General features: G+C 40.5%; 1 protein-coding gene across 3 annotated transcripts; it reads left to right on the top strand.

The window, feature by feature from the left end:
* Window positions 1-2,163: 2,163 nt before the first annotated feature.
* Window positions 2,164-22,484, top strand: trim2a (tripartite motif containing 2a). 3 transcript variants are annotated; one of them, XM_072384794.1, is made up of 12 exons: window positions 2,164-2,365; window positions 12,110-12,288; window positions 13,799-14,036; window positions 14,375-14,526; window positions 14,673-14,853; window positions 17,028-17,751; window positions 18,537-18,640; window positions 18,825-18,992; window positions 19,428-19,608; window positions 19,971-20,041; window positions 20,768-20,908; window positions 21,001-22,484. In XM_072384794.1, exons 2-12 carry the CDS (start codon window positions 12,155-12,157, stop codon window positions 21,151-21,153), a joined length of 2,247 nt encoding a protein of 748 aa, XP_072240895.1. In that variant the 5' UTR covers window positions 2,164-2,365; window positions 12,110-12,154; the 3' UTR covers window positions 21,154-22,484. The 3 variants fall into 3 exon arrangements, with proteins under 3 accessions (XP_072240895.1, XP_072240897.1, XP_072240896.1); XM_072384796.1 differs by having other exon boundaries at window positions 2,165-2,365; window positions 19,428-19,596; XM_072384795.1 differs by lacking the exon at window positions 2,164-2,365 and adding an exon at window positions 9,772-10,087.
* The last annotated feature ends 150 nt before the right edge of the window (window positions 22,485-22,634 follow it).

The raw sequence follows: 22,634 nt of genomic DNA, 5'->3' as shown, positions 1-22,634 counted from the left end.
TAATTGTTAAACTTGTAGCTGTGTCTTACACAGTTTTATAACTGAACATGTCTGAAGTATGATTTGGGATACGTTCGAGGCCCTCTTCCTCACAACAACCTTTCAAAGCATTTACTGTGGTACTACTTTTTGCTGTTTGGAGTGATATCACTGTTGTACAAAGTAATTTACGGAACAATCTTATGAAAGTTGTCTTGGTACAAAGTACATAATGTGGCATGTGATTGTCAGGTTTTAAAATTTCACCGTTCATGAAAGAAAAAGTTTTAAGAAGTCTTTGAAGTTCAACGCGTAGGGGTCTAAACTTTCCAACAGATGGGGAAAAGCTGCTATCCTCAGATTAAACATAAAATGCTCTGTAGTGTTACCTCAAGCTAAATGCACCAAATGTTCCTAAAACCAGTCTGAAAACTTGGTTCAAGCTCTCTGCTCACTTTCTTTTTTCTGATTCACACCAGAGTAAATAAGCATGACTAATTATTGAGTTTACTGTAATGTAGGAGCTTAAATCAAAGATATCAAATACTGTTTTATCTTCTTCTTATGTGATTTTAATTAACTAACCATTAACAGATTAATTGATAGTTGATGGTAAATTAAATATCGCTGAGCTTATGTTGGGTGTGAGGTCCCATAATGGATCTTTCAGAATCATATTCAACTGATGAGCCCCATGATTAACAAAAAAATAAATAAAAAATCTGCGTTGAAAGATAATTGAATCCTAGTGTTCCTGTTTCTGCATGGAGTCATATCTCAGCTGTAAGTAAACCACTTAAGTGAGAGTGGATGTGCACGGGAAAACCAGATGCATTTGGATAATTACTACAAACATGATCTGCTGCCTGCCAATAAGATTAAAGCTTTCAAGAAACGAGAAAACTATCGAGGGGCATACATGTCTGCGTTGTGTGGAAGTCTGTAGGAAAGTGTGTGTGTGTGTGGGTGGTTGTGGACAGCAAGAAATGACAGCTTGAGTGATTTTTGTTTTTAAGGAACTAATGTTTCCCTGCCAAGATAGAAGCATAAAAAAACATTTATGCAAAACAATAAGAGGAAGTCGGCCTTCTTGGCAGCAGGTGAACAGGACGCTTATTTTCAAGGTTTTACTGAGGTCTAAAAAAGGCCTAAAAAAAGCTAATGCACACTACTGTACACACTGAAAGGGTATCAAAACCATTTCTGGTGTCAAAAAATTGGTTTTAAAAGCACTCAGTGGAATCAAACCACTGTCTGATCCCCAGATTCCTCAGTTCACATGTAGAAGTGATCCTTGGGTAAGATACTGAACCCACATTCCTTTCTCATGAGTTAGCTTTTTTGTAAAAACCTCTGCTAAATAAGCGTAATGTTTTGGGCCCTTTGTTTAAAACGGTTGTCTCCCTGTTTGGTCTATTTGAATTGAAGTGATTCTGTTGGTCTCGTTTACAGGCTTTGCTTGAGTCGGATTAAACAGCTGCAGTTGTGCTCTTCGTGCTCGCGTGTGTCTGTAATGTTGTTGTGGCCATCATTCAGATGATTGTTAAGGTTATGGTGGCTTTCTCTTATGTTTGTGACAGGCTTCATTTAATTACTTCAAGCTTGGCCTGCTGTTACGCTTGAACGTTTCCATCAAAGATTCTAAGGTTTGCCAGTGGATAAACTGTATTTGTTTTCAACCCTGTCTTAGTTTTATGAAGAGACATGATCTTTTTGGCTTTGAAGGTTTCACTCTATGATTTTTTACATATGATGTTGTCCCAGCTGTCTTAAAGAAAAATGCAGCTCATGGACACATGTTGCCCATTTGACAAAACAAGGTCAAATAGTTGAAATAGGATAGGATGCTTCACAGAAAAAAAGAAGAAAAAAAAAAAGGACAAAATATAAAAAATGCTTATTTGAATATGTGAAGTGCCGTGCTGTGTGGTGCACCAGGGAGGGTGCAGCATAAAATAATGTTGATCCATTTAACATGCTTGATTTCCTCTTTTTTTTTTGTCTGATCCTCTGCCCTCTGTCACTTCTTATCTGTTCCTCTTCTGTGCCTGTCAGGCCTCTGGGACTCTTACCCTCAGTGTGGTTAAAGGACAAGCTATAAGCCCAGCCTCCTCCAGCCTCTCTTTCCCCTCTGATTGGTCCTTTCTTCCCATGCACACCACCACAGGGCCCTCCCCGCTCTGCCTCTGCACAGCCAGTGGCTCCCTGTCAGTCTGTTTGGATTATTGTAACAACTCAGGCCTTTCACATGCGTTCCCTTCTCGGCCCACTCCACACACTACAGCATATCAGAAATCAGAAGGTCTAGGTGACAGAGAGCTGCATTTGTCTTCCCACCCCCAGAGAAGAGAGAGGACAGGAGAAAACAAACAGCCATGGAGTTGAAGTAAGTGGGATGGTTGGGAGTTAAACACGGGGAGGAGGCCTGGAAAGAGTGGACACTGTGATGAATGAAAGAAAGATAAGAGAAAAAAGGAGGAAACAAGAAAAGATTTGTAATTGAATGAAGGGAGTATCTGTAGGACTTCAATACCGAAAAACCGTTTGTGTTTCAGTCTGTTTGGCTTCTATAAAAGGAAAAGATTATGAAAACGATGACTCTGTAATTCCAATTCATTTCCCTGGAAGTCGTCTGAGCTAATACTTGAAATACGGGTTCCAGCTTCAAATCACTTTGACTCAGGTACTCACGGGAACACATACTGTCTGCTTTCAGCAAAAGTGCTTCGACCTTATTTCTGCGCACTTTATTTTTAATTTGCCTCTCAGGGATGCTCGCTGGCTGCAGCACTTTTGTCTTTTAAAAAAGCTGCAGGTGCACAGGACAAACATTTGTTTTTTTTCAGACTGCAGTAAGTGCTTGCATGTGTGCTTTTGTGTGAAAGAACATCATAATGATAATGACACGAGAGCATAAATAATGTCTTATCAGTTCATTTAAACCTTCTAGAATCCTGAAATTCTGTATTAGCAGTGTATTCAGATGCATCTCACCAATGAGGGTGTTATGTCTTGGCTTTAGTTAGTTCGGTACAATACAAGCGTAATAAAATGACCTCCTGTGGTCTCCTGGTAACTGCTTGAAGCCAATAAAGTAATCTCCAACACAACGTGTGAAATAGTGATTGAATATCGAAACTAGCGATTTGTGATGGTTACGAACTCTAAAAAGAGGTCTTTCAGTCAAATATTAACTGAATGTTAAAACTAGAACCATTTTATGCTGTCACTGTTTTACTCAGGAAGTACACTTTGTGTTGACGTTGGGGCGCAGAGTTTCAGCCTCACTGAATTCTGGCTGACAGATGTGCAGCATGAACAGTTTCCAATGGCCTTACAGTTGCACATCTGTAGGCTCTAAATTGAGGTCGGCCGTTAACGTACACCCACACACACACATCCACACAGAGCATTGTCTTATCTTGTGTCCCCAGAGTGCATGGTTGGCAGATATATAGTCGAGTGACGCTCTGACTCAGGGTTTCTGTAGTCTCTCAGCGTGTGGGCCTTTTCTTAGAAGCATGAGAATGCAATAAGCCAAACCTTATAGAATACTAGCAAAATCATAGAAATACGGGCTAAACAAAAGCTTTGTTGTTTGTTCATTATAAAAGATGTCTTCAATCTGTCCAAACAACAGCTTTACTAACATAACTGACCCCAAACTTTGATCTGTAGCCTTTAAAGTTGTTCCTTTTGTTTTACACGTTCAAATGGGGAGGATTGATATGGTGTTGGCTAAAGGCATACGCTGCCACTGTAATCTCTCATCATGTTGTCCTTAGTGGATGCTTGAGATTAGCATGAGTGTTCTTATAATCCATGGGTGGGGCTTATGTCACCCTCTGCAATGATTATGGCACATAAAGCCCTTGATTCCCCTGAAACAGACGGTTTGAAAGGTTATAGGAATGCTTAGTTTTGGACCATTTGTGGAAACTTCCTTGAACTGCTAAAGAAAAAATTATTTTGATATAATGGTGTGCCTACCAGGGTCATAACTGCAAGTATTGACCCTCTGAATTTCTGTGCATATTTTGAATAGGCTGAAAATGAATAAACTCAACTGTGAACTGTCAAGTCACAGATTACGATACTCATGTGAGAACACAGAGGCGGCCCAGTCATTTCAGTATTCTGTCCATGTTGCTGCCCCTGATCACGGTGATTTTAAGACATTATGAACACATGAGAGCTGTTGCCAGGCAGCTAAGTGGAAGGCCATTTGTAGCTCTCAATTTCAGCAGTCATTATGTCGGGCCTGATGGATGGGTTAATGCAATTCTGCCGTCCAAATTGTCAGATTCCTTTTATGTTTGATGGGCGTACTTGAATGTTTACCCCAGCTTGAAACTGATAGAAATGTACGATTAAGTCATCACAATCATATTTTTTTGTCCTCACAGCTGACGGTTGGTACTTGTACAACCGAGTCAGGGCAACTTTTTTTACAGATGCATTTGAAATACAATAAGGCATAAATTTGAACTTTTTTTTAGCACTGTCCCCACTGTATTTCTTCTATTCCCCCTAGCTTATCAATCTTTTCAACATTTTCTGTAAAAAAACAAACGAACAAAACATTATTTTTTTTATTTTTTATTTGTTGTGAATGCTTACATTTTCTCCAGTTTCATTAAACCCGCACAAAGAAGAAACAGAGTGGATCTGCATTTTTTTTTTATAAAGAGAGAAAAACTGTTGTAAAATGTCAGCCATTAAATTCCTTTCTAGTTTACCAATAAACCTGCATGTGGCAGGACTCTTGGACCTCTGCCTTGACAAGCTAATGAGTCTTGCATCATAAAACATCAGAAACTGCTCTGTAATGTGCAAGTGGATTGAGACAAACAACCTGCTCAACATCAGTGCTGTCTCACAGAAACGCTCTGTTCTCTTAATGAACATGTGCCACAGAAATTAAGTCACCTGTTTGTCTACACCCTCACTGTGGGAAGAGTTCGTTCTGACCAGGCAGTGTTTTTACCGTTGTGCAGAGTAATGCCGTATGTTCTGTGTTCAGAAATGGAGAGATGGTAAAAACAACTGAGGTCAGTGCTCTGGAAAGAGCTGCAGGACACCAGCAGAGGGAAACCTGGAATAAATTGCAGCCCACCATGTAAAGCAAAACCTGAAACATACTCACAAGAGCTGAATGAAACATGTCCTCTTCATACTGGTGAGTGGAAATGGCTTCAAATCAAAGCTCAGAATCTCAACATACTCTACAGCAATCAAAGTTTAAGAGAGAGTTGGAGAACAGGTTGTTATTGTTTTTAATTATCGCTCTTTTTTTTTTTTTTGCTGTGTTTGTTAGTCTTTGAATTGTCTTGAGGCTTCAGGGCTAACGATGTAGGTGTTAAGAGTGAAGCAGCTTAAACAGGTTAGGTTACGTGTTTGCTTCTCGGTGTTTGGATGGGTTTGTGCCCCTGAGCTATTAATGTTGCTTCTTCATGTTGACTTTCATTTAGGTTCTGACATAATGGCTATGTTTGCCCTTTTGAACCTGAGTACGTCCTGCCCTATGTGTATTGTTGTAATTGTAGATTATGGCTTGCAACTGAAAAGCCAATTCATTGTTTATCAGCTGATGATGATTGTAAAGATCTGCCTCTTTGGCTGCTTTGTTTATGAATACTGAAGCAATAAAACATTTAACAGCATCAGAATACATTTTTAAACATAGCTGCTGATTAATATTTAAAGGCCACTTTACATAATTTCTGATTTAATTAGATTTTTTTTTTTTCACGTTGACCCCTTATGATCTGAGGCTTTGTTTTTAAAAGCCTAGGCTGATTTATTATTTTTATTTTTTATTTTCCTGGAAAACCTCAAACTGTCCTCTAAAATGCACATTTGCCACATGGGCACATTTTGGGAAGGAACACACTCTTATTTAAAAAAAGAACAGAACTAATGAGATTTAAATATCTATCCCATAAGAAAGATTCACAAAACAGTTTGTATCACATGAATAATCTACAGTACAACAAAACTGGTCATAAAAGGACAAAAATGTCAGAAGAGATTATCAAACTGAGACAGTTAGAGTCATCCTACATGACATTTGCAGCCAGATGTTCCTGCCTCCAAATTGTTAACCTCTTTTAATTTATTTAGTGAATCAACTCCTTCAGATTAAGCTGTTTCTGCAGCTGATTCCAAGCAGAGGGAGCAGCATAATTAAACACCCTTCTAAAATACGACTCCCGAGAGCAAATGTTTGCATTATTCAAATCAAAGACAACCACTGAAAGCAGGGATTTTGACCACTGCCGTGGCTACAGAGAAATATTATTGTTTATTTGTATGGAAACCTGTGAATGACAGGTGTGGTCATTTCCATTTACTTGATATCCCCCAAAAATCCCCAAAACCAGGGATGAAATAGCTCTGACTAACAGTTAGTGTCTGTGTCGCTAATGCCTGCCATACTTAATTTGTCTGTGCCACAGAGCTTCATCTCTCATGGCTTTGGCCTCCTGTTTGTCATTTTCTGTCGTCTTTAGAAATCCTTCACAGTCTCTTTTTACCTCCTTTGTTTGTTTTCCCACCTGTTTTATCGCCCGGGTTTATTCATTTAATCATAGTACTCCATATGTATATCACCAGCTCATCGCTACACAGTTGCCAGATTGTCTTTACACTCATCTTAGTCAAACTTTTCAACTATTTATTTTGCTTCTCCTGTTCTAGTTAGTTGTTTCCTCATATTTGACTTTGATCTCAGCCTGTACCTCGGTCAGTTGTTTTGGAGTCTGACTCAGAACAGTCTTAGCTGACTGACCGGTGTGTGGCTTCAAGCCCCACGTCTGTTAAAGCCACGTTACACGAAGAACGGGGCACTAGACTGTGTTTTTAATCAATTACACGCTTACAGTAGCTGCTTTTTAAAGTTCATTCATGTTTATATAAAACTCACTGCTGAAAATATATCTCAACAAATGCTTTACAGTGCCTTGCATTGCCTCAATTTGAGTGGCATGTGTTCAAACACCCGAGCCAACTGACATCTTGAACAATGCAAACCAGAATAAGATCAAACCATGTTTCTGTCCTGCTTTCTTAAAGATCCAAATCTTTATTAAGAGGAAATGCTCACGGGCAGAGTGCCAAAGGCAGGGAGGGGAAGTTGGACAAGTACTGACACACTGTTGGCTTGGTGCTTTTCACGAGAACTCTTGATGCTAACAAAAACATGGAACTAGAAACATTAAGTCAGAGATGAACCTTTACAAATTGATGATTGCTGCCATTAGCCTGCAGGCTGATCTTAGACCCCATGCAACAGGCCATTAGGCCAGCATTTTAGTCCCTTTCCTGCTCTGGTTTGTCTTGTTTTGTGTCCCACTCCTCTGACTGAATGATCTCGCTGTGTTTTCCAGAGGCTGAGATGAGCTCACTGGAACAGCTGTTGAGCCTGCCAAGCATAATGAAATATAAGAAACAGTTCCACCAAGGTCAATTACATTTGACATAGAGGCAGAAGGATTTAAGAATTTTCCAGTCAACAAATCCCAGCTGAAAAGCCACATAGTTGGATAATATGATTTTTTTTAAAAATCCATTCTGAAAATGTCTTCTAGTCTAAAATAATACATCCAGAATTGTTTTTTTTTCTTTTTTTTTTTGCTGTTGTAATTTTCAAAGAAAGGATTTTTTTTCCTGTATGTAAATCAAAACCCCAAGTTGTAAATAAATTCAACCTGTTTGTGCAGACTTTTTATAAAGACCTTAATTTGTAAGTCGCTTTGGATAAAAGCGTCTGCTAAATGCATAAACATAAACAGAAAAAGGTGCTCCTTCATATCAGATTGTACAAAAAGACATGCGTGACTTAAACGGTGAGAGATTTTAGAGTGGGATTTCAGTTTTTGCCATTGATCATTCCGTCACTTATTGTGCCCATACTAACCAATTTCTGCCCTAAATGATCGGTAACATGTGACGCATCTCAGATACAAGCAATTGTTAGGAAGAGTTACCATTTTTTAGTTTCAACAAGGAAATATGTTGACTGAAACATCTTTTTTCTTAATTTCTGCTTGGAAGTTTAAATGAACTTTAATTATGGAGTTCTCAATGGTTTTCAATGGTTTATTTCACAAAGAATTGCAAGAAATCAATAAACGGAAGATATTTGTGCTATTTAAACAAAGTCCTAAATATGAATCCTTGATAATAATTTTTTTTTTTTTTTTGTACAACACGTACAAAATTGTCAGAGCCAAATTAAAGTTGTTACTTTCTTGGCTTGGTTCACATATTTATAACCGCGTTGAGGTCCAAAAGCAGAATGCTAGTCATCTTTATCCATTCCACAACCAGTTTTAATGGTTGCTCTGTATTAGTGTCGGTGGAAGAAGTCGGCTGTGTCAAAGTTTCAGCTGTCTTGTTGGTGGTTTGAGGTTGTTCTCCTCCTTCATTATTCCATCCATTTTATGTGGTCCAACATTGCCTGTGCCAGCAGTTATTACTGTATGTTTGGGTTTAAAGGCCTCACCTTTACACCTCCAAATAAGCCAAAAATTTCAATCCTTGTCTCATTTGACTTAAAAACATTCCCACAAAAGATATTTTCTTTGCCACATGGTAGAGCTTGAACCTGTTGATTTTGAAGCAGGAGCTTCTTTTTCCACCAGCTGCCTCTAACTTAGTTATATCTAATTGTTTAGACTGCAGATATCTTTGATATCTTCGATCATTCGTTATCTGTTTAGGATTCCCATCGTATTATGTGCTGATCAAACTAATTAGTGCTGTTAATCCTTTTTAAAGTTAGCACAGATAAGCTGGCAGCTGCAGTTATCAGGGAGTTAAGTTTTGGCCTCGGAAAGTCAAGACATTTTAACTTGAATTTATAGAAAATAGTATATCAAAACTTGTTTCCCGAATTCTTTGTGGCCAATATGAGTGTATGTAAACTTTGACTGTAAGTTAAATGTTAGAATCTGTGCAGTTCAGCGGTGTTCTCGTTCATACTGCGTGTTCAGCTCTGATATGTTGTCTGCTTTCAAACAACTTTCTGAAACTCAACAGCTGTCGGTGAGAAGAAAAACAGACCTGTTGGACTCATGCACTAAGCACCATTTAAATCATTGCGCTGACCAAACGCACGAGTAACTCCTATGTCTCTGTGTGCTTACTGGCTTAGAATAATGCAAAACGCACTATATTAACCTTTTTCAAAGAGTGTCTAATTTTCCAACAACAGCAAAGCACACACAGCAAATTTGGCTTCGTGGTTTAACAGATTTATGAACAGATTTATGAAGTCCAGTTTTGATGGTGGCAGTAGTGCTATGATCAAGATGAATCTAGACATTTCATATCAGGTGTCCTCTTTTCTCTAAAGTGGAAGGTGTCTGCTCATCTATTTCCTTTCTTCCTTATTTCCTTCCCTCATAAAAAATGAACAAAAGGAAAGTCAGACATCGAATATGAATATGTCTGTGTTTGCATGGTGAGTCAGCAACCTGCACACAACTGCCCTCAGAAAGAGTCCTGTGACTTCATCTCTTTTGGCCGCAGAGGGAACCCTTAACTGCTCTCCTTTTATCTTTTATTTTTTATATATTTGTTAGCTCACCAGCCGTCAGCCAATAATCGCTCGCATACTCTTGAATGCTGCACACGCTCGTTGCGCCGTGCTGCAGTGAGGCAGCATTTACTTCAGACAGAGAGGAGGGAGGGAGATGAATGGACGGCACAGGCTGAGCTGGGAATGATGAAGTGATGGGAGGAGAGGAAGTGGTGGGAAAGAGGGAAATGGGGAGGGATATAGGAAGGGAGGGGGAAGAGATGATGTAAAACTGAAACACAATCTGGCTCCACTGCTCCTCCTCAACTTTGCTCACGTGTGCACACACCCATAAACACACGAAGAAGCCGTCCTGCTCACACACATCCTGGCATCTCGTGTTTGGCTTGTTGTTGCAGATAGGAGCGAAGCATCATTTCATGTCAGGACTGATATGACTTGAAGGCAGGTTTAGAGGGATTTGATACAGATAGAATTATTTCGGTTTGACTCTTTCGGAGCCAGTGTTTTGAACTGTGGACTGAACTGGATGACGCCTGCTGATCTGTCTATACATGCAGCACTGTAAGTCTTCCTCTCAATATTGATATAGTTGCTCTGTTGATAACTGTTGGAATGGAATGCCTCTGTGCTCAAAGGTGCAAATATTTCCATTTCCCTTAAATCCCCCTCATTATATTCGTCTTCATGTGACCATGTGTGCCTTCCTCTGCATGTTAGATGACGACTCAATCCAGCAGGAATCATTCCTCTTAGCTGCTGCGGATCTGATTATATAAGAGTGGAGAGTTGTGTGGCTGCGGCGACCTTGTGCACTGGCAGCACAGCCGTGCTTCTGTTGTGGCAGTCGGCAGGATGTTAGGATTTTTTTTTTGTTGAGTAATCTGTGCCGCATTTGATACTCTGTTCATCTGCTCTGCAGAGCTGGTGAGTGTGATAAACACACTGCCTCTAATCTGAGCTTTTCTGTGTGCATGTATGTGCTGGCATGCTGTCATTCACATCTCTCAGACTGCTTTCATTCTATACCGGGACACCTGTTTGGGAATGGGGATCAGTTCTTAGATAACCTTGTTAAGGAGTGAAGATTTTGCTTCATTAGTAAGGTTTTTCTGTTACAATTACAGTAGCTTTTATTCTTCCTTGACTGGTCGGTGTCTGACTAATTACGTTGGATACATCACATACCAACCATCAAACATCCTGGAAAGTTTGATGATTACAAGGTGACAGCACAAGACATTCATCATAACAGTAATTGTATCCTCCACTGCACATTTTCAGTCTTATTGAAACATGACATCATAGTTACAGGCCATCTTTTGTGCTGTCAGAGAGGAGGATGAGAGGAGGAGACGTGTATAAGAGAGTGAAATTAAGACAAAGCAGAAAGAGAAAGTGCAGGCACCAAAGAAAGAAGTGCTGTCCCTAAAGGTTTCCTCTCAGCACCAGAGGTGGCCTGTTTTTGTCCCCGTCTTGAATGTGGAGAGACAATAAAAGCACTGACACACTTTCTGTGTGTTAGCTGCCAGATAATGTTACAGGAATATCTCACATGCAGAATTATGTAAGGAAAGACGCTTCAGAGAAAACTGGGGAGCAAAATATGGAAGGCAGAGTCGGTGTAAAGATTTTGCTCCGTTGCAGTGTTTCATTTCCGTGGTTTCAGCTCTGCGTCTCTCTAATGCGTGCTGATCAGTGCTGTGCTTTTACTTCATAATCAAATATTTATTTCTTGAAAAGCCTTTTTACGACAAGTAGCCAGCACAGCTTCTGCTTCCTCTACTGCAGTATTCCCCAACATGAGGGCGAAGACCCACCACGGTGTCATAAGATTACCTTTGATTGATAGTCTTTCAACTACTTCTACTTTTTCTTATAGTAGAAGTAGTAGTTTTAGGTTGTTTTTTTTTTTTTTTTTTTTTTATCTTTAGGCTTCCAATAACCATGAATCCACTCATTGGACTTTTTCTAAAAAAAATACCAAGAGAGATCCTGGCTCGACATAATTGTCCCACATCAAAATCATTCTTTGATCACAAGCTGTTTTGTTAAATTCATATCCAGCCTTGGTTTCAGATAGACTGCTGAAGTCATGGGTCGCTTGTAATCAGAAATTAATTAAAAGACATGGTTAGATAATGATTTAATCCAGTTTTAGGAACATTTTCTCTACATGTCAGCCACCCCATCACTTTTTTCTGTATTTTTTTAGCAGGGATACCACCTATCTCCTATAATATAGTCCAAACATGGAATGGACCTTGTAAGGAAATTATTTTATGATCAAGGGTTTCATGATGTTGTGTATATTCCTGCTGATATAATGATGAGAGATGGTAACTGTATGTTAATGAGCTCGCTCTACTGATCACTTACATCCCAGTTCAGTGCATTTGCATTTCATCTCGCAGTAAAGGACACTGAAGGAACAGGCCAGTTACACTTTCGACCTAAAACTCTTATCTTTATCACCCACAGATTTCCACTCACCTCCATGACATTGTCATTGTGTGTTTGATCATATGCTCTGTTATATTTCCTGTGTCCTGACAGACTTTTGTGCTCTCTTGTGCCACTCTGCAGGGTGCAGGGTAAGAGGAAGGGGGACTCCTGTGTCAGAGTATTAGGATGGCCAGTGAAGGCTCCACTCTTCCCAGTCCTGTCGTTCGCCAAATTGACAAGCAGTTCTTGATCTGCAGCATATGTCTGGACCGCTACGAAAACCCTAAAGTGTTGCCCTGCCTGCACACCTTCTGTGAGAGGTGAGTGGAGTTACTGAGCTGTGAAATTTTTACATGGGACAGGGCTAGTTAAGCTTCAGCATAAGAGGGATACAGTAATATGACTGTTCAATCACCACAGCCATGTTGTGGTAAATGTAAGCATTGTTTCACAGGACATGGTGAGCAATGCTGTTGCATGTTGGTCTCATTCTCACTGTTAACCAGCTTTTGTTTGTGACACAAAAGAGAGACTGTGGATGGTGCCTGGCTGTTCCCTTTGCTCTGGTTGCTTCTGGAGTCATTATACTGTTACATTCAATATTATATTTGTCTGCCCTCTTTGTATGGTGTATCATCTAGCTGTGCATTGTGTTGGATTTCTGTGCAGGGCTTTCCTTTTATCAGCTAGAGCATCTAACTAACCATAAGTTGGTTGCAAAATAAAACCCAGACAACTAAATAAGCTTCAAACCTGCAGTGTAGTTCTTAATTCTTAGAGGCAGAAAAACATTATTACACTTGCAAATATGTATGTTGAAAAGCTTGTCTAGCCTCATGTATTTTTAACCACATACAACAAGATGTTTGATGCAGTCATAAATATGGTCTATATAGCATATTAAAACACATGTGATGTGTACAGTCAAAGTCAGCCTGACAAAGAACAAAATGCACATTTACAAGTTAGTTTCCAAGCTGTCTGAATCTCCAGATGATGAGTCATTAGATTTGTCACCCAGCTGTATTTATCAGTTATTTCATGTTCGTCTGACTGCTTGAATAGCCTTTCCCTACCACCACCCCTTCTATACAGTATATGATGGAAACATGGAAATACAAGGATATACAAGAGAATTACAACAAAATCAAGAATAGCACCATGTAACATATAATCTACCCTGACATTCAAGTGTGGAGAACTATAATGACCCTGCAGTTTAAATGCTGGTGGCTGATAACCAGGAGGGACAACGCTTTGATGTGCAGAATGCTTTAAGAGCATTACAAAGTTACCTGAAACACGAATTGAAACTGCAGACTCATTTGCAAAAAACCTTCACAAGGATTTAAACTTTGTCTCGCTTCACTGTTCAAGTGTGCCCCCACATCTGCACAAATATAATGCGCCTTGATAAGAGAAGTTTTTCTCATGTTGATTTTCTTAGCATCTATTTAACTACGGTACTTAAAACACTGCTGTTTCTTAATTATCACCTCTTAGTTATCACCTCTGCTGACACGGTGTCAACATGTCAACCACTGATGATTAGAAGCTCCACCAGTATTTGATTTGATTCATAGTTGGGTCGCTGTATTTGGTTGTATTTCCTTGTACAGCTGATAAACAAGTGTAGTACTGCTGTAAATCACTTTCACATTTAACCACTAGATGGACTCAAAGGCAAGATGTTGTTCCTCAAACTTTGAGAACTGGGTTATTATGGATGAAGGTGTTAAATTCTTTAGTTGAATGCTAATAATTCATATTGTGTAAAGACAAGGTTTTTTTTAATGAATGTGTTTTACATCGTATCCTCTATACTTCTAGGTGCTTGCAGAATTACATCCCGGTCCACAGTCTTACTCTGTCGTGCCCTGTGTGCCGCCAGACCTCCATCCTTCCGGAGAAGGGTGTGGCGGCATTGCAGAATAACTTTTTCATCACCAACCTGATGGACGTGCTTCAGCGGGCGCCGGACAGCTGCAGCCAGGAGGCCGCCGCTCTCAACAACATCACCACTGTGGCTACGGGCCAACTGCTCTCCTGCCCCAACCATGGAGGCAGTGTAAGTCCCTTTCCTCCCATATTGATCTACTTTTTCTTTCTTTTTTGGTTAATAAGCTTTTGATTTTAGTTTGTGTGTGTGTGTGTTCATGCTCAGCATGATGTAGCACTGTTTTGGGAAATAAAAAAGACATTTTATTTTGTCATTTATGACTTTAACAAAAGTTCACGGCAATGCTAATTTAGGATCTACCATCTGAACGTCACTGAGGAGTTGTGAGCAAAGTCAGTAAAGCTGAAATTCATCCACTCGGGACCAGAAATAACCACTGCGGTAGAATATGGCTGAATAAATTTGGCCCATCTTTAAATCTAATCTTTTCATTTCCTGCATCTTAGGTCATGGAGTTTTACTGTCCTCCGTGTGAAACAGCCATGTGTCAGGAGTGCACGAGTGGCGAACACGGAGAGCACCCTACTGTGCCTCTCAAAGATGTAGTGGAGCAACACAAGGCCTCGTTACAGGGCCAGCTAGATGCTGTCAAGAAGAGGTAAACAACAGGATTTGTTACACTGTGCTACGGCCTTTAAAGTAATGAATATGATGACATGAATGAATCAAACACAGCCCTGCTTTATTTTCTCACTCTGTCACATGACGCTTGACTTGCTACATGAGAACTCCCGTTGCTTCCAGGTTACCAGAGATCGATTCAGCCCTGCAGATGCTGTCGGAGATCCTGCAGCAGTTAACCAATCAGAAGAGCTCCATTGAGGATGACATTCATAGCACTTTTGATGAGCTGCAGAAGACTCTCAATGTCCGCAAGAGCGTGTTACTCATGGAGCTGGAGGTCAACTATGGCGTCAAGCAGAAGGTGAGGGATATGACTGGGCCTCTGAAGGTAGACTAGAGTTTGGCTGCTGCGATTTGGGAGGTTGAGACTTGGCTGTTTGTCGCTCTAACGATGGGTGTTGGCAAGTTTTTTTTTTTTAATCAACGAAAAGCACCTTGCTGTTTTCATCTGCTTCTGAAAAGGTTTGTATTGATTGTGCGCTTGTGAAAATGATTGTCCCAGGAAAAAAAAATTGGAAAAAGTTGAGATGCTTTCCATTACCCTCTCACAGACCACCCATCAGGCTGATATTTGTCAAGGACTCAGCTGGCCTGGCCGGCAGTTAACCAGTTGAGAGCGGGGCAGGGGGGTCTCGGGAGCTAATGCACCACTTCAACCAGATATCCAATCACTCAGTTGGGATAAGAGCATGCTGCCACTCCCTCTGGGAGTTTCATCACATGGGTGGCTAATGATTTGCAATTCACTGACTGGTGGAGAGTCAACACTCGGGAGCCCAGTGGACGCTCATGTGTTTTGTTACTGTAGCTAGATGGAGCCAGTGTGCTGCATTGTCTATTTCTGTTCGGTTTGGGTGTGTCATGTGCTGTGAGGGAACACAGTACAGCCTTTCTCGTCACGCTGACAGCTTCTTATCCTCGATCTCAGCATTTACTGTGTCTACACTGAGTATTTTAGTTTCCTGAGGTCTGGGAGGATAGCTGAAGGAGTTTTGCTTGCAAAACATTTCTCTCCAGCTTGAGACAAAGCGCTTAATGGCCTCCCTCTCTGGAAAGGAAGATGACTGTGATAGCCAAATGTGGGTGAGTTTACACGAATAAGAGAAATAGAGAAGTAGACAATCACAAAAAGGATGTTTTTCGTTTTGTAATCTTTTAAATCGCCTGCGGCACACAGACTTGTGGGAACATGTTAATGACCGGATGCTGACATTTCGTATTGAGACAATAAGAAACAGAAATGCATTGGTAATGCTTTACTCCTTGTGTGACAGGAAACACTTAAAGGGTCATCATAATACATTCTTAATTATAATTACTATTAATTAATCATTAATAGTAAATATTCTCTACGTTAGCTTAGAGGCAACCCATAAGATAAAATTCAGCCACAACAGAACAGTAATCTCGCCCAATGACTGCACCCTAACCCATGAAAATATGGGGCTGTTTTTACCAAACTGTTAATCAGATGCAAATTTCTTCATGCTGTTGCACGACTCTGTGATCTTCATCTGTCACATTTGCAAGCAAGGGGGAGGCATGAAAGCAGTTCATGTAAAATGTGGACAGAAACTACTGGGAATGTTTTTGCTGGAGATAAATTGAAGGGGATCAGACAGAAATGTTTAAGCTATTGTGAACTGATGTGACATTTGTGTGATTTATTTATTTTTTTTTACCTTTCGAAGCCTGGAGTGATGCACCGATGCGTCATCATTTTATTTTTTTTAAACATTGATAAACATGAGAACTAAGTCAGTCATTAGCATTAAGAATTGAAGAGTTCGCCTTTCAGATGGTTTTAATTTCATGTCTGCAGTTTTTACAGTGGATGGAAATAATTAGCGGAGCTTTATATTTTTCAGAAAACATACTGGCTGTTTTTAAAATCACAAATTTGTGAGAGAAAACATTACCATGCAAGAGAACTTTATAGCCACTTGATTACAGATTCCTGTCGCTGTGTGACGGTAATATTACAGATGGAACACTGCAAGTCAGCACAAGATGATGTAACCACCAGGTGTCACAGCAGTAAAGCTGCCAATGAGCATGTCTGAAAACTAAAACCTCTCGTGGTTCACAAATGAGGAATCAATATAAAATACAATTATGGACTAATTTTCTGTCCTTAACCCTGTTCTTTGAGAACCAAATATAAACTTAATGCTGGACTATTGTCATCTGTTCTTTATTTTCATCTATAAAAAGAGGTTGCTTGGGTGTCATTTGGGCTTGACAGCATAAAACTATTCTGTTTAAGTGGGTTCAACCTGACTCTACAAGACATAATGTTAGATTAATAACAGAAGAAGATCTAAAAGACAGTTTCTTGTAGATGCAAGAGTCACTCTCTGTACTATCTTCAAATCAAAAAGAAAACCAACTGTTTTGTTCACTTGGCTGAAATTATTTTCACCAATGTAATCTAACCTCAATGTCTCCCTGCTGTTCCCTTGTGTGCACGTGTAGGTGCTCCAATCCCAGCTCGATACTCTGCTGCAGGGCCAGGAGGGCATCAACAGTAGCTGTAACTTCACGGAGCAGGCCCTGAGCCATGGCACAGAGGCCGAGGTGCTGCTGGTGAAGAAGCAGATGGGGGAGCGCCTCGTTGAGCTGGCCAGCCAGGAGCTACCCCTGCAGCCCGGAGAGAATGACCAGCTGGACTTCCTCGTGGAGACAGAGGGACTAAAGAAATCCATCCATAACCTGGGCACCATCATAACCACAAACGCCGTGGCCTCTGAGACTGTGGCGACGGGTGAAGGGTTACGGCATTGTGTGGTAGGCGTGCCCACAGCCATCACCATAACCACTAAGGACAAAGATGGACAACTGTGCAAGATGGGTAACGCAGTCATCACTGCTGAAATCTCCTCCCCCGATGGCAGTAAAGGTGACGGGGAGATACTGGACAACAAGAATGGCACTTATGAGTACCTGTTCTCTGCTCCTAAGGAGGGCACTTATAATCTGTCACTGCTTTTATATGACCGACATATCAAAGGAAGCCCCTTTAAGATAAAGGCCACAAAATCCATCGATGTGTCGCCAACTTCAGACGGCTCAAAGAAGAGGCTGAAGTCTCCCGGCAGTGGACACATCAAGCAGAAGGCCATCAAGAGGCCGGCCAGTATGTACAGCACTGGGAGGAGGAAAGAGAATCCCATTGAGGACGATCTCATCTTCAGAATTGGTAAGAATGACTGTCAAGTACTCAATATTACATAGTTAAAAATGTATTTTAGGTAATTGTACGTTATCGTGTTATGTATAAAGTGTGATGTTCATTTTAATAAGGTTTGATATAAACAAAAAAAAAACTAAAATCAGTTGACCAGCCCCCTATAACTTTCATCTTTATAAAATGTGTTTACATTGGCACACAGCTCTTCTCAGTCGACAGGTTTTATGACCTACTGGAGGAAACGCCTGCTGTCTTAGACATCTAAACATGACTGCAGCCTAAACACAACTTCCCGTGATAACGTGTGGTAGCCTAAGCCAGTAGTTCCCAATGTCTTTTACACTGAATCATCTTGAAGGATGTTTTTGCATAACACAACGATGGATATTTGTCTCATGGTAGAGGGGGAATGTGTCAATAAGGTGTACTATTTTAATGGAAAAGACACAGTTTAGCTGTTTGTACTGAGTTGAAGATTCACTCTTTCAAGAATCCTGCAATTACTTAACAAGCTTAACCCCAAGCATTGTCGACCCGACAACCAACGCTGTGTGTTTTATTGCCCTCATCAAGACATAGACTTTTTTATAAGCCTAGGTGGAGGATGTACTCTGTGATTCCATAAACTCCTGCTCACTTTACAATATATAAAGATCTATGGGGTGGCTCAAGACTTTTTTGCACAGTGTTGTATGCTGTGCAAGTAGCTGAATTAAGTAACTTTACAGTTTGACCAAGTTCAAAGGTAACCGCTCGCACCACCCTGTCCAACATGGCTGCACTTTATCTTGTAGGCACAAAAGGAAGGAACAAAGGGGAGTTCACTAATCTTCAGGGAGTGGCTGCCTCCTCTCTTGGAAAGGTGCTGATCGCAGACAGCAACAATCAGTGTGTTCAGGTAAATATGACGTCCTGTGATGAAGATGGTGCTCCCAGCCAACAGAGAAAGAGCAGTTTAGTAGGAGGTCACTAGAGTCTTACTTTTCAGTGAGACTTTGTGTAACTTTAGGAGGGGAAATGTGCGTCTCGTCAACCTTTTATTTTATTCAAGTTTTTTGGGGGGTGTGTTTTGTGCCCTGCAGGTTTTTTCCAACGATGGCTTGTTTAAAAGTCGTTTCGGCATCCGGGGCAGGACCCCGGGTCAGCTGCAGCGGCCGACAGGCGTGGCCGTCCACCCCAATGGTGACATCATCATCGCTGACTATGACAACAAATGGGTCAGCATCTTTTCAAGCGAAGGCAAGTTCAAGGTAAGTGGAGCCTTTATCTTCATCCAAGTGTCTGTTTGACAAAGTAATTACAAAGTAATATTACACACGGATGTATTACAGTGGTTAAAAAAAAAAAAAAAGCAGGGAAACTTCTATTAAATTATCCTAAGCAAACAAATATGTTCCCTTTCATCTAAAAACACACACTCGCTTTAATTAAAACAGGCTGAGCACCTCTCTTAACAACCCAGTAATCTGCAAATGAGGTGTGAAAATTATAAATGTTCCTGGGCAGGGCAAATGAAGGATGACTTTAGGCAGAGGTGCATTGACAAAATAAATGCACGGCCCATTTAGCAAAGCCTGTTGCTCATTTCCTGAATGCAGGCCTTCATCAAACACTGACACGGAAACTGTGTTTGAACACTGAACTTGGCAGATGTGTAACAGAAACGTGAAATCTTTGACTTGTAGAACAAGATCGGCTCAGGGAAGCTGATGGGACCTAAGGGTGTGGCCGTGGACAAGAACGGTCACATCATTGTGGTCGACAACAAGGCCTGCTGCATCTTCATCTTCCAGGTCAACGGCAAGCTGGTCACCAAGTTTGGTAACCGCGGCAACGGTGACAGACAGTTTGCAGGTACACTCAATGGTAATTTTGTGCAGTACCCCCGAGCCCCGACTTTCACCAACCAGCACACAGCCGCATGTGGAATGAAGATGCACTGTAGGCTATAACAGGAATATTTGTAAGCCATACGCCTTAATGGATTGCGGTTAAAAAAAAAAAAAAAAACTTCAGCCATCTTAAAACAAACAATAGTCATAAGAGTCATATAGAAAATGTTTTAAAAACAGCATGTTGCACCATTGATAATGTTACGGCTAGCTTGGTTAATTCACTACTTTTAAGTTGCATGTTTTGCACAAACACCCACCATCTGTTTCGTTTAATTTAAGAGCTGAACTTGACGAGTGTCTTAAACGTATTCCGTTTCCTGTGGTTTGATCCAGGCCCTCACTTTGCTGCCGTGAACAACAACAATGAAATCATTGTGACAGATTTTCACAACCACTCAGTCAAGGTGAGAACTCGCTGAATGCATTGGAGGTGTATTACTGGTGTACTGTACAATGTTTTGGCTTTTTACGCACACGAGCCGTAACGATCCAGCGTTTGACATGTTCACGAATCCGTTGGTATTAATTTGTGTACAATGGCTTCAAATAGGAGTCATTGTGTTTTCGTTACCTTAGAATGCGGCGTTTCAGTGACGTTGCCATGTTTGCAGAGTAGTCGACAACAGACAAACCAAACACACTCTCGCTCTCTCACTCTCTCTCTCTCTCCCTCTGGATGATGAAATTTGAAATGTCCACTGTTGTTTTTTCCTACATATTTGGAGGAACAGGATGAGTTTGGGGTTTTCTGTTGTTTACTACCTGCAACTTCACCGCTATGTCACTAAATACTGCCTACTGATCTTTTAAATAACTACCTTTGGACCTCAGTCAGTATCCTGTTTTGTACACATGCTTAGACATAGACAAAACTTAATTTGATGAATATGAATAGTTAGCATCTCTCTCTCATATAGATTCCATTGATGGTATAAAAAAAGAGATAAATGTCACAAATTTGAGGTAGAAAACTCTGAGTTGACATGGGAAGGCATATCAAACTAATGGATCATAAGAATGTTTATGATAATTTTATTATTTATATTGTATACAAAAGTGTTGTTTTTCTTTGTTAACTTAAATACATTACGTCTCTGTTGTTATGTCTTTAAAAAAAAAACTAAATTTAGGTGTTCAACACAGAGGGGGAATTCTTGCTGAAATTTGGTTCTAATGGCGAAGGCAATGGTCAGTTTAACGCCCCCACAGGAGTGGCAGTGGACGCCAATGGAAACATCATAGTAGCAGACTGGGGCAACAGCAGGATACAGGTCAGTGGAGGGTTCAGACAAACTGAGGGCTGTTGAAACAAATACAAACACAGCACTGATGACACCCCTGTCTCTCTCTCTCTGTCTCTCAGGTGTTTGATGGCAGTGGTTCTTTTCTCTCCTACATCAACACATCAGCGGACCCGCTCTACGGCCCGCAAGGACTGGCCCTCACCTCCGACGGACACGTGGTGGTCGCAGACTCTGGCAACCATTGCTTCAAAGTCTACCGCTACCTGCAGTAGCGCATCCCTACCCAATGCACAGCCTGTGTAAAGTGTATATTTCTAGACAGACTCACACACAGTAGAATGAAAGACTGGAAGATCTTGTACCCATCCACCCGTTCAACCATGAATGATACCTCTGTCGTGCCATGTGTTGGACCTTCCTCCTCGTGTTTGAACCCCTGATGCTGAAGAAACAACACAATTTATTTAAGGTGCGAATGAAGCGAGAGGATCTCTGGCGTTTACAGCATGCTGCTGCTGACTGGTGCTTCGATGAGTCACTCATAACTTAGTTCACATTCCATCTAACATGTGAGGTTTTGAAAAATTAAGCTTTATTAGTTCACACGTGATAGACCTGTGATAACTTGACGCGTTGCAGAAAACTGGAGATCAACACTGGTGCGATCAAAACTGAATCAAAATGGAGCTCATTTACTTGAGAAGTAGAGGATTATAGAAACTATTACTTCAGCTTCCTGTTAAAATGCCCGTAGGAGTCCTCAAAATTTGCCTGCTCACTTAGCAACAAAAATGTTACACCGACTGCTTTGTAGGCAGTAGAATCCTTTGAGCACGATGAGGCATTTCTGTGCATGTTGTTTTTACTAACAAACTCCTTTCCACCACGTAAAAATCACTGACACTTCAACATCGCAATGGAAAATCTTACAACTGCGATACTTCTATCTACCTTAGATGTGAAACTAAGTATTCAATTGTCGTGTGTCATGATTTTACACTAACACACAGCACCTTGATGACCGGATTAGTTTTGGAGAACCAGTTATGTGTTTTATGCGAGTTGTTGTCATTTGAAGCATCACACATCAGCCATCTGACATACTGACATCTGATGTGCATATATGCACATTGCTGTGTCTGTGTTTTTTGGACGTTTGTGAATCCTGTTAACATTTTATCTTGCAATCTGTTGTGATTATGTGCAAAAAGTCAGCTAAAATGTAGAAATCGACCTTGGCGGGTTTAATTTAACAACACCTGAGGCAGAGCTGCAGAACTGTGATTACCCTCTCCATGTGTTCTTATGTCTTTCCGATTAAAATTTTAAAGTTATTAACAGGTTGTAGTTTAGCTAAATTAATAGTCCATCTTCACACAAATGCAATATCTAGTTTGACACTTAAAGAAGCGTATGTTGTAAAAAATAAATAAATAAAACAGCACCCGTGTTCCTTTTAGATAGCCTTGTTCAGACTCTGCACACTATTGTCGATATTTGTTGTCCTGAATTTGGTCATCCATTTTCTACACAAATCCTGTAAAATTATTTCATTGTCTTGTTTATATTTTTAATGCCAAATGGAATTAAAGTGCCCATAGAACCGTGTCTCGATTTATGTTGTAGATATGCTATAACATGGTAAATTTATTATAATGAAAATCAACTAGGTCAAATGAACTTTCTACTGAGCTCGGAGGGTTTTCTCACGGTAATGCTGCCTTTACTACGTGTGTCAGTGTGTGTGGTAAAA

The sequence above is a fragment of the Leuresthes tenuis genome, unplaced genomic scaffold (genome assembly GCF_036924035.1).
Source record: "Leuresthes tenuis unplaced genomic scaffold, fLeuTen1.0.hap1 SCAF_4, whole genome shotgun sequence".
Lineage (NCBI taxonomy): Eukaryota > Metazoa > Chordata > Actinopteri > Atheriniformes > Atherinopsidae > Leuresthes > Leuresthes tenuis.
The sequence above is the reverse complement of the archived record's forward strand: the minus strand, read 5'-3'. Positions and strand labels throughout refer to the sequence as shown.

Coding starts and splice junctions, on each gene's coding strand:
- trim2a (XM_072384794.1), top strand. CDS start 12,155: ATGGCCAGTGAAGGCTCCACTCTTCCCAGTCCTGTCGTTCGCCAAATT. Junction 14,037..14,374: donor GCCCCAACCATGGAGGCAGT/GTAAGTCCCTTT, acceptor CCTGCATCTTAG/GTCATGGAGTTTTACTGTCC. Junction 18,993..19,427: donor CAAGCGAAGGCAAGTTCAAG/GTAAGTGGAGCC, acceptor TTTGACTTGTAG/AACAAGATCGGCTCAGGGAA.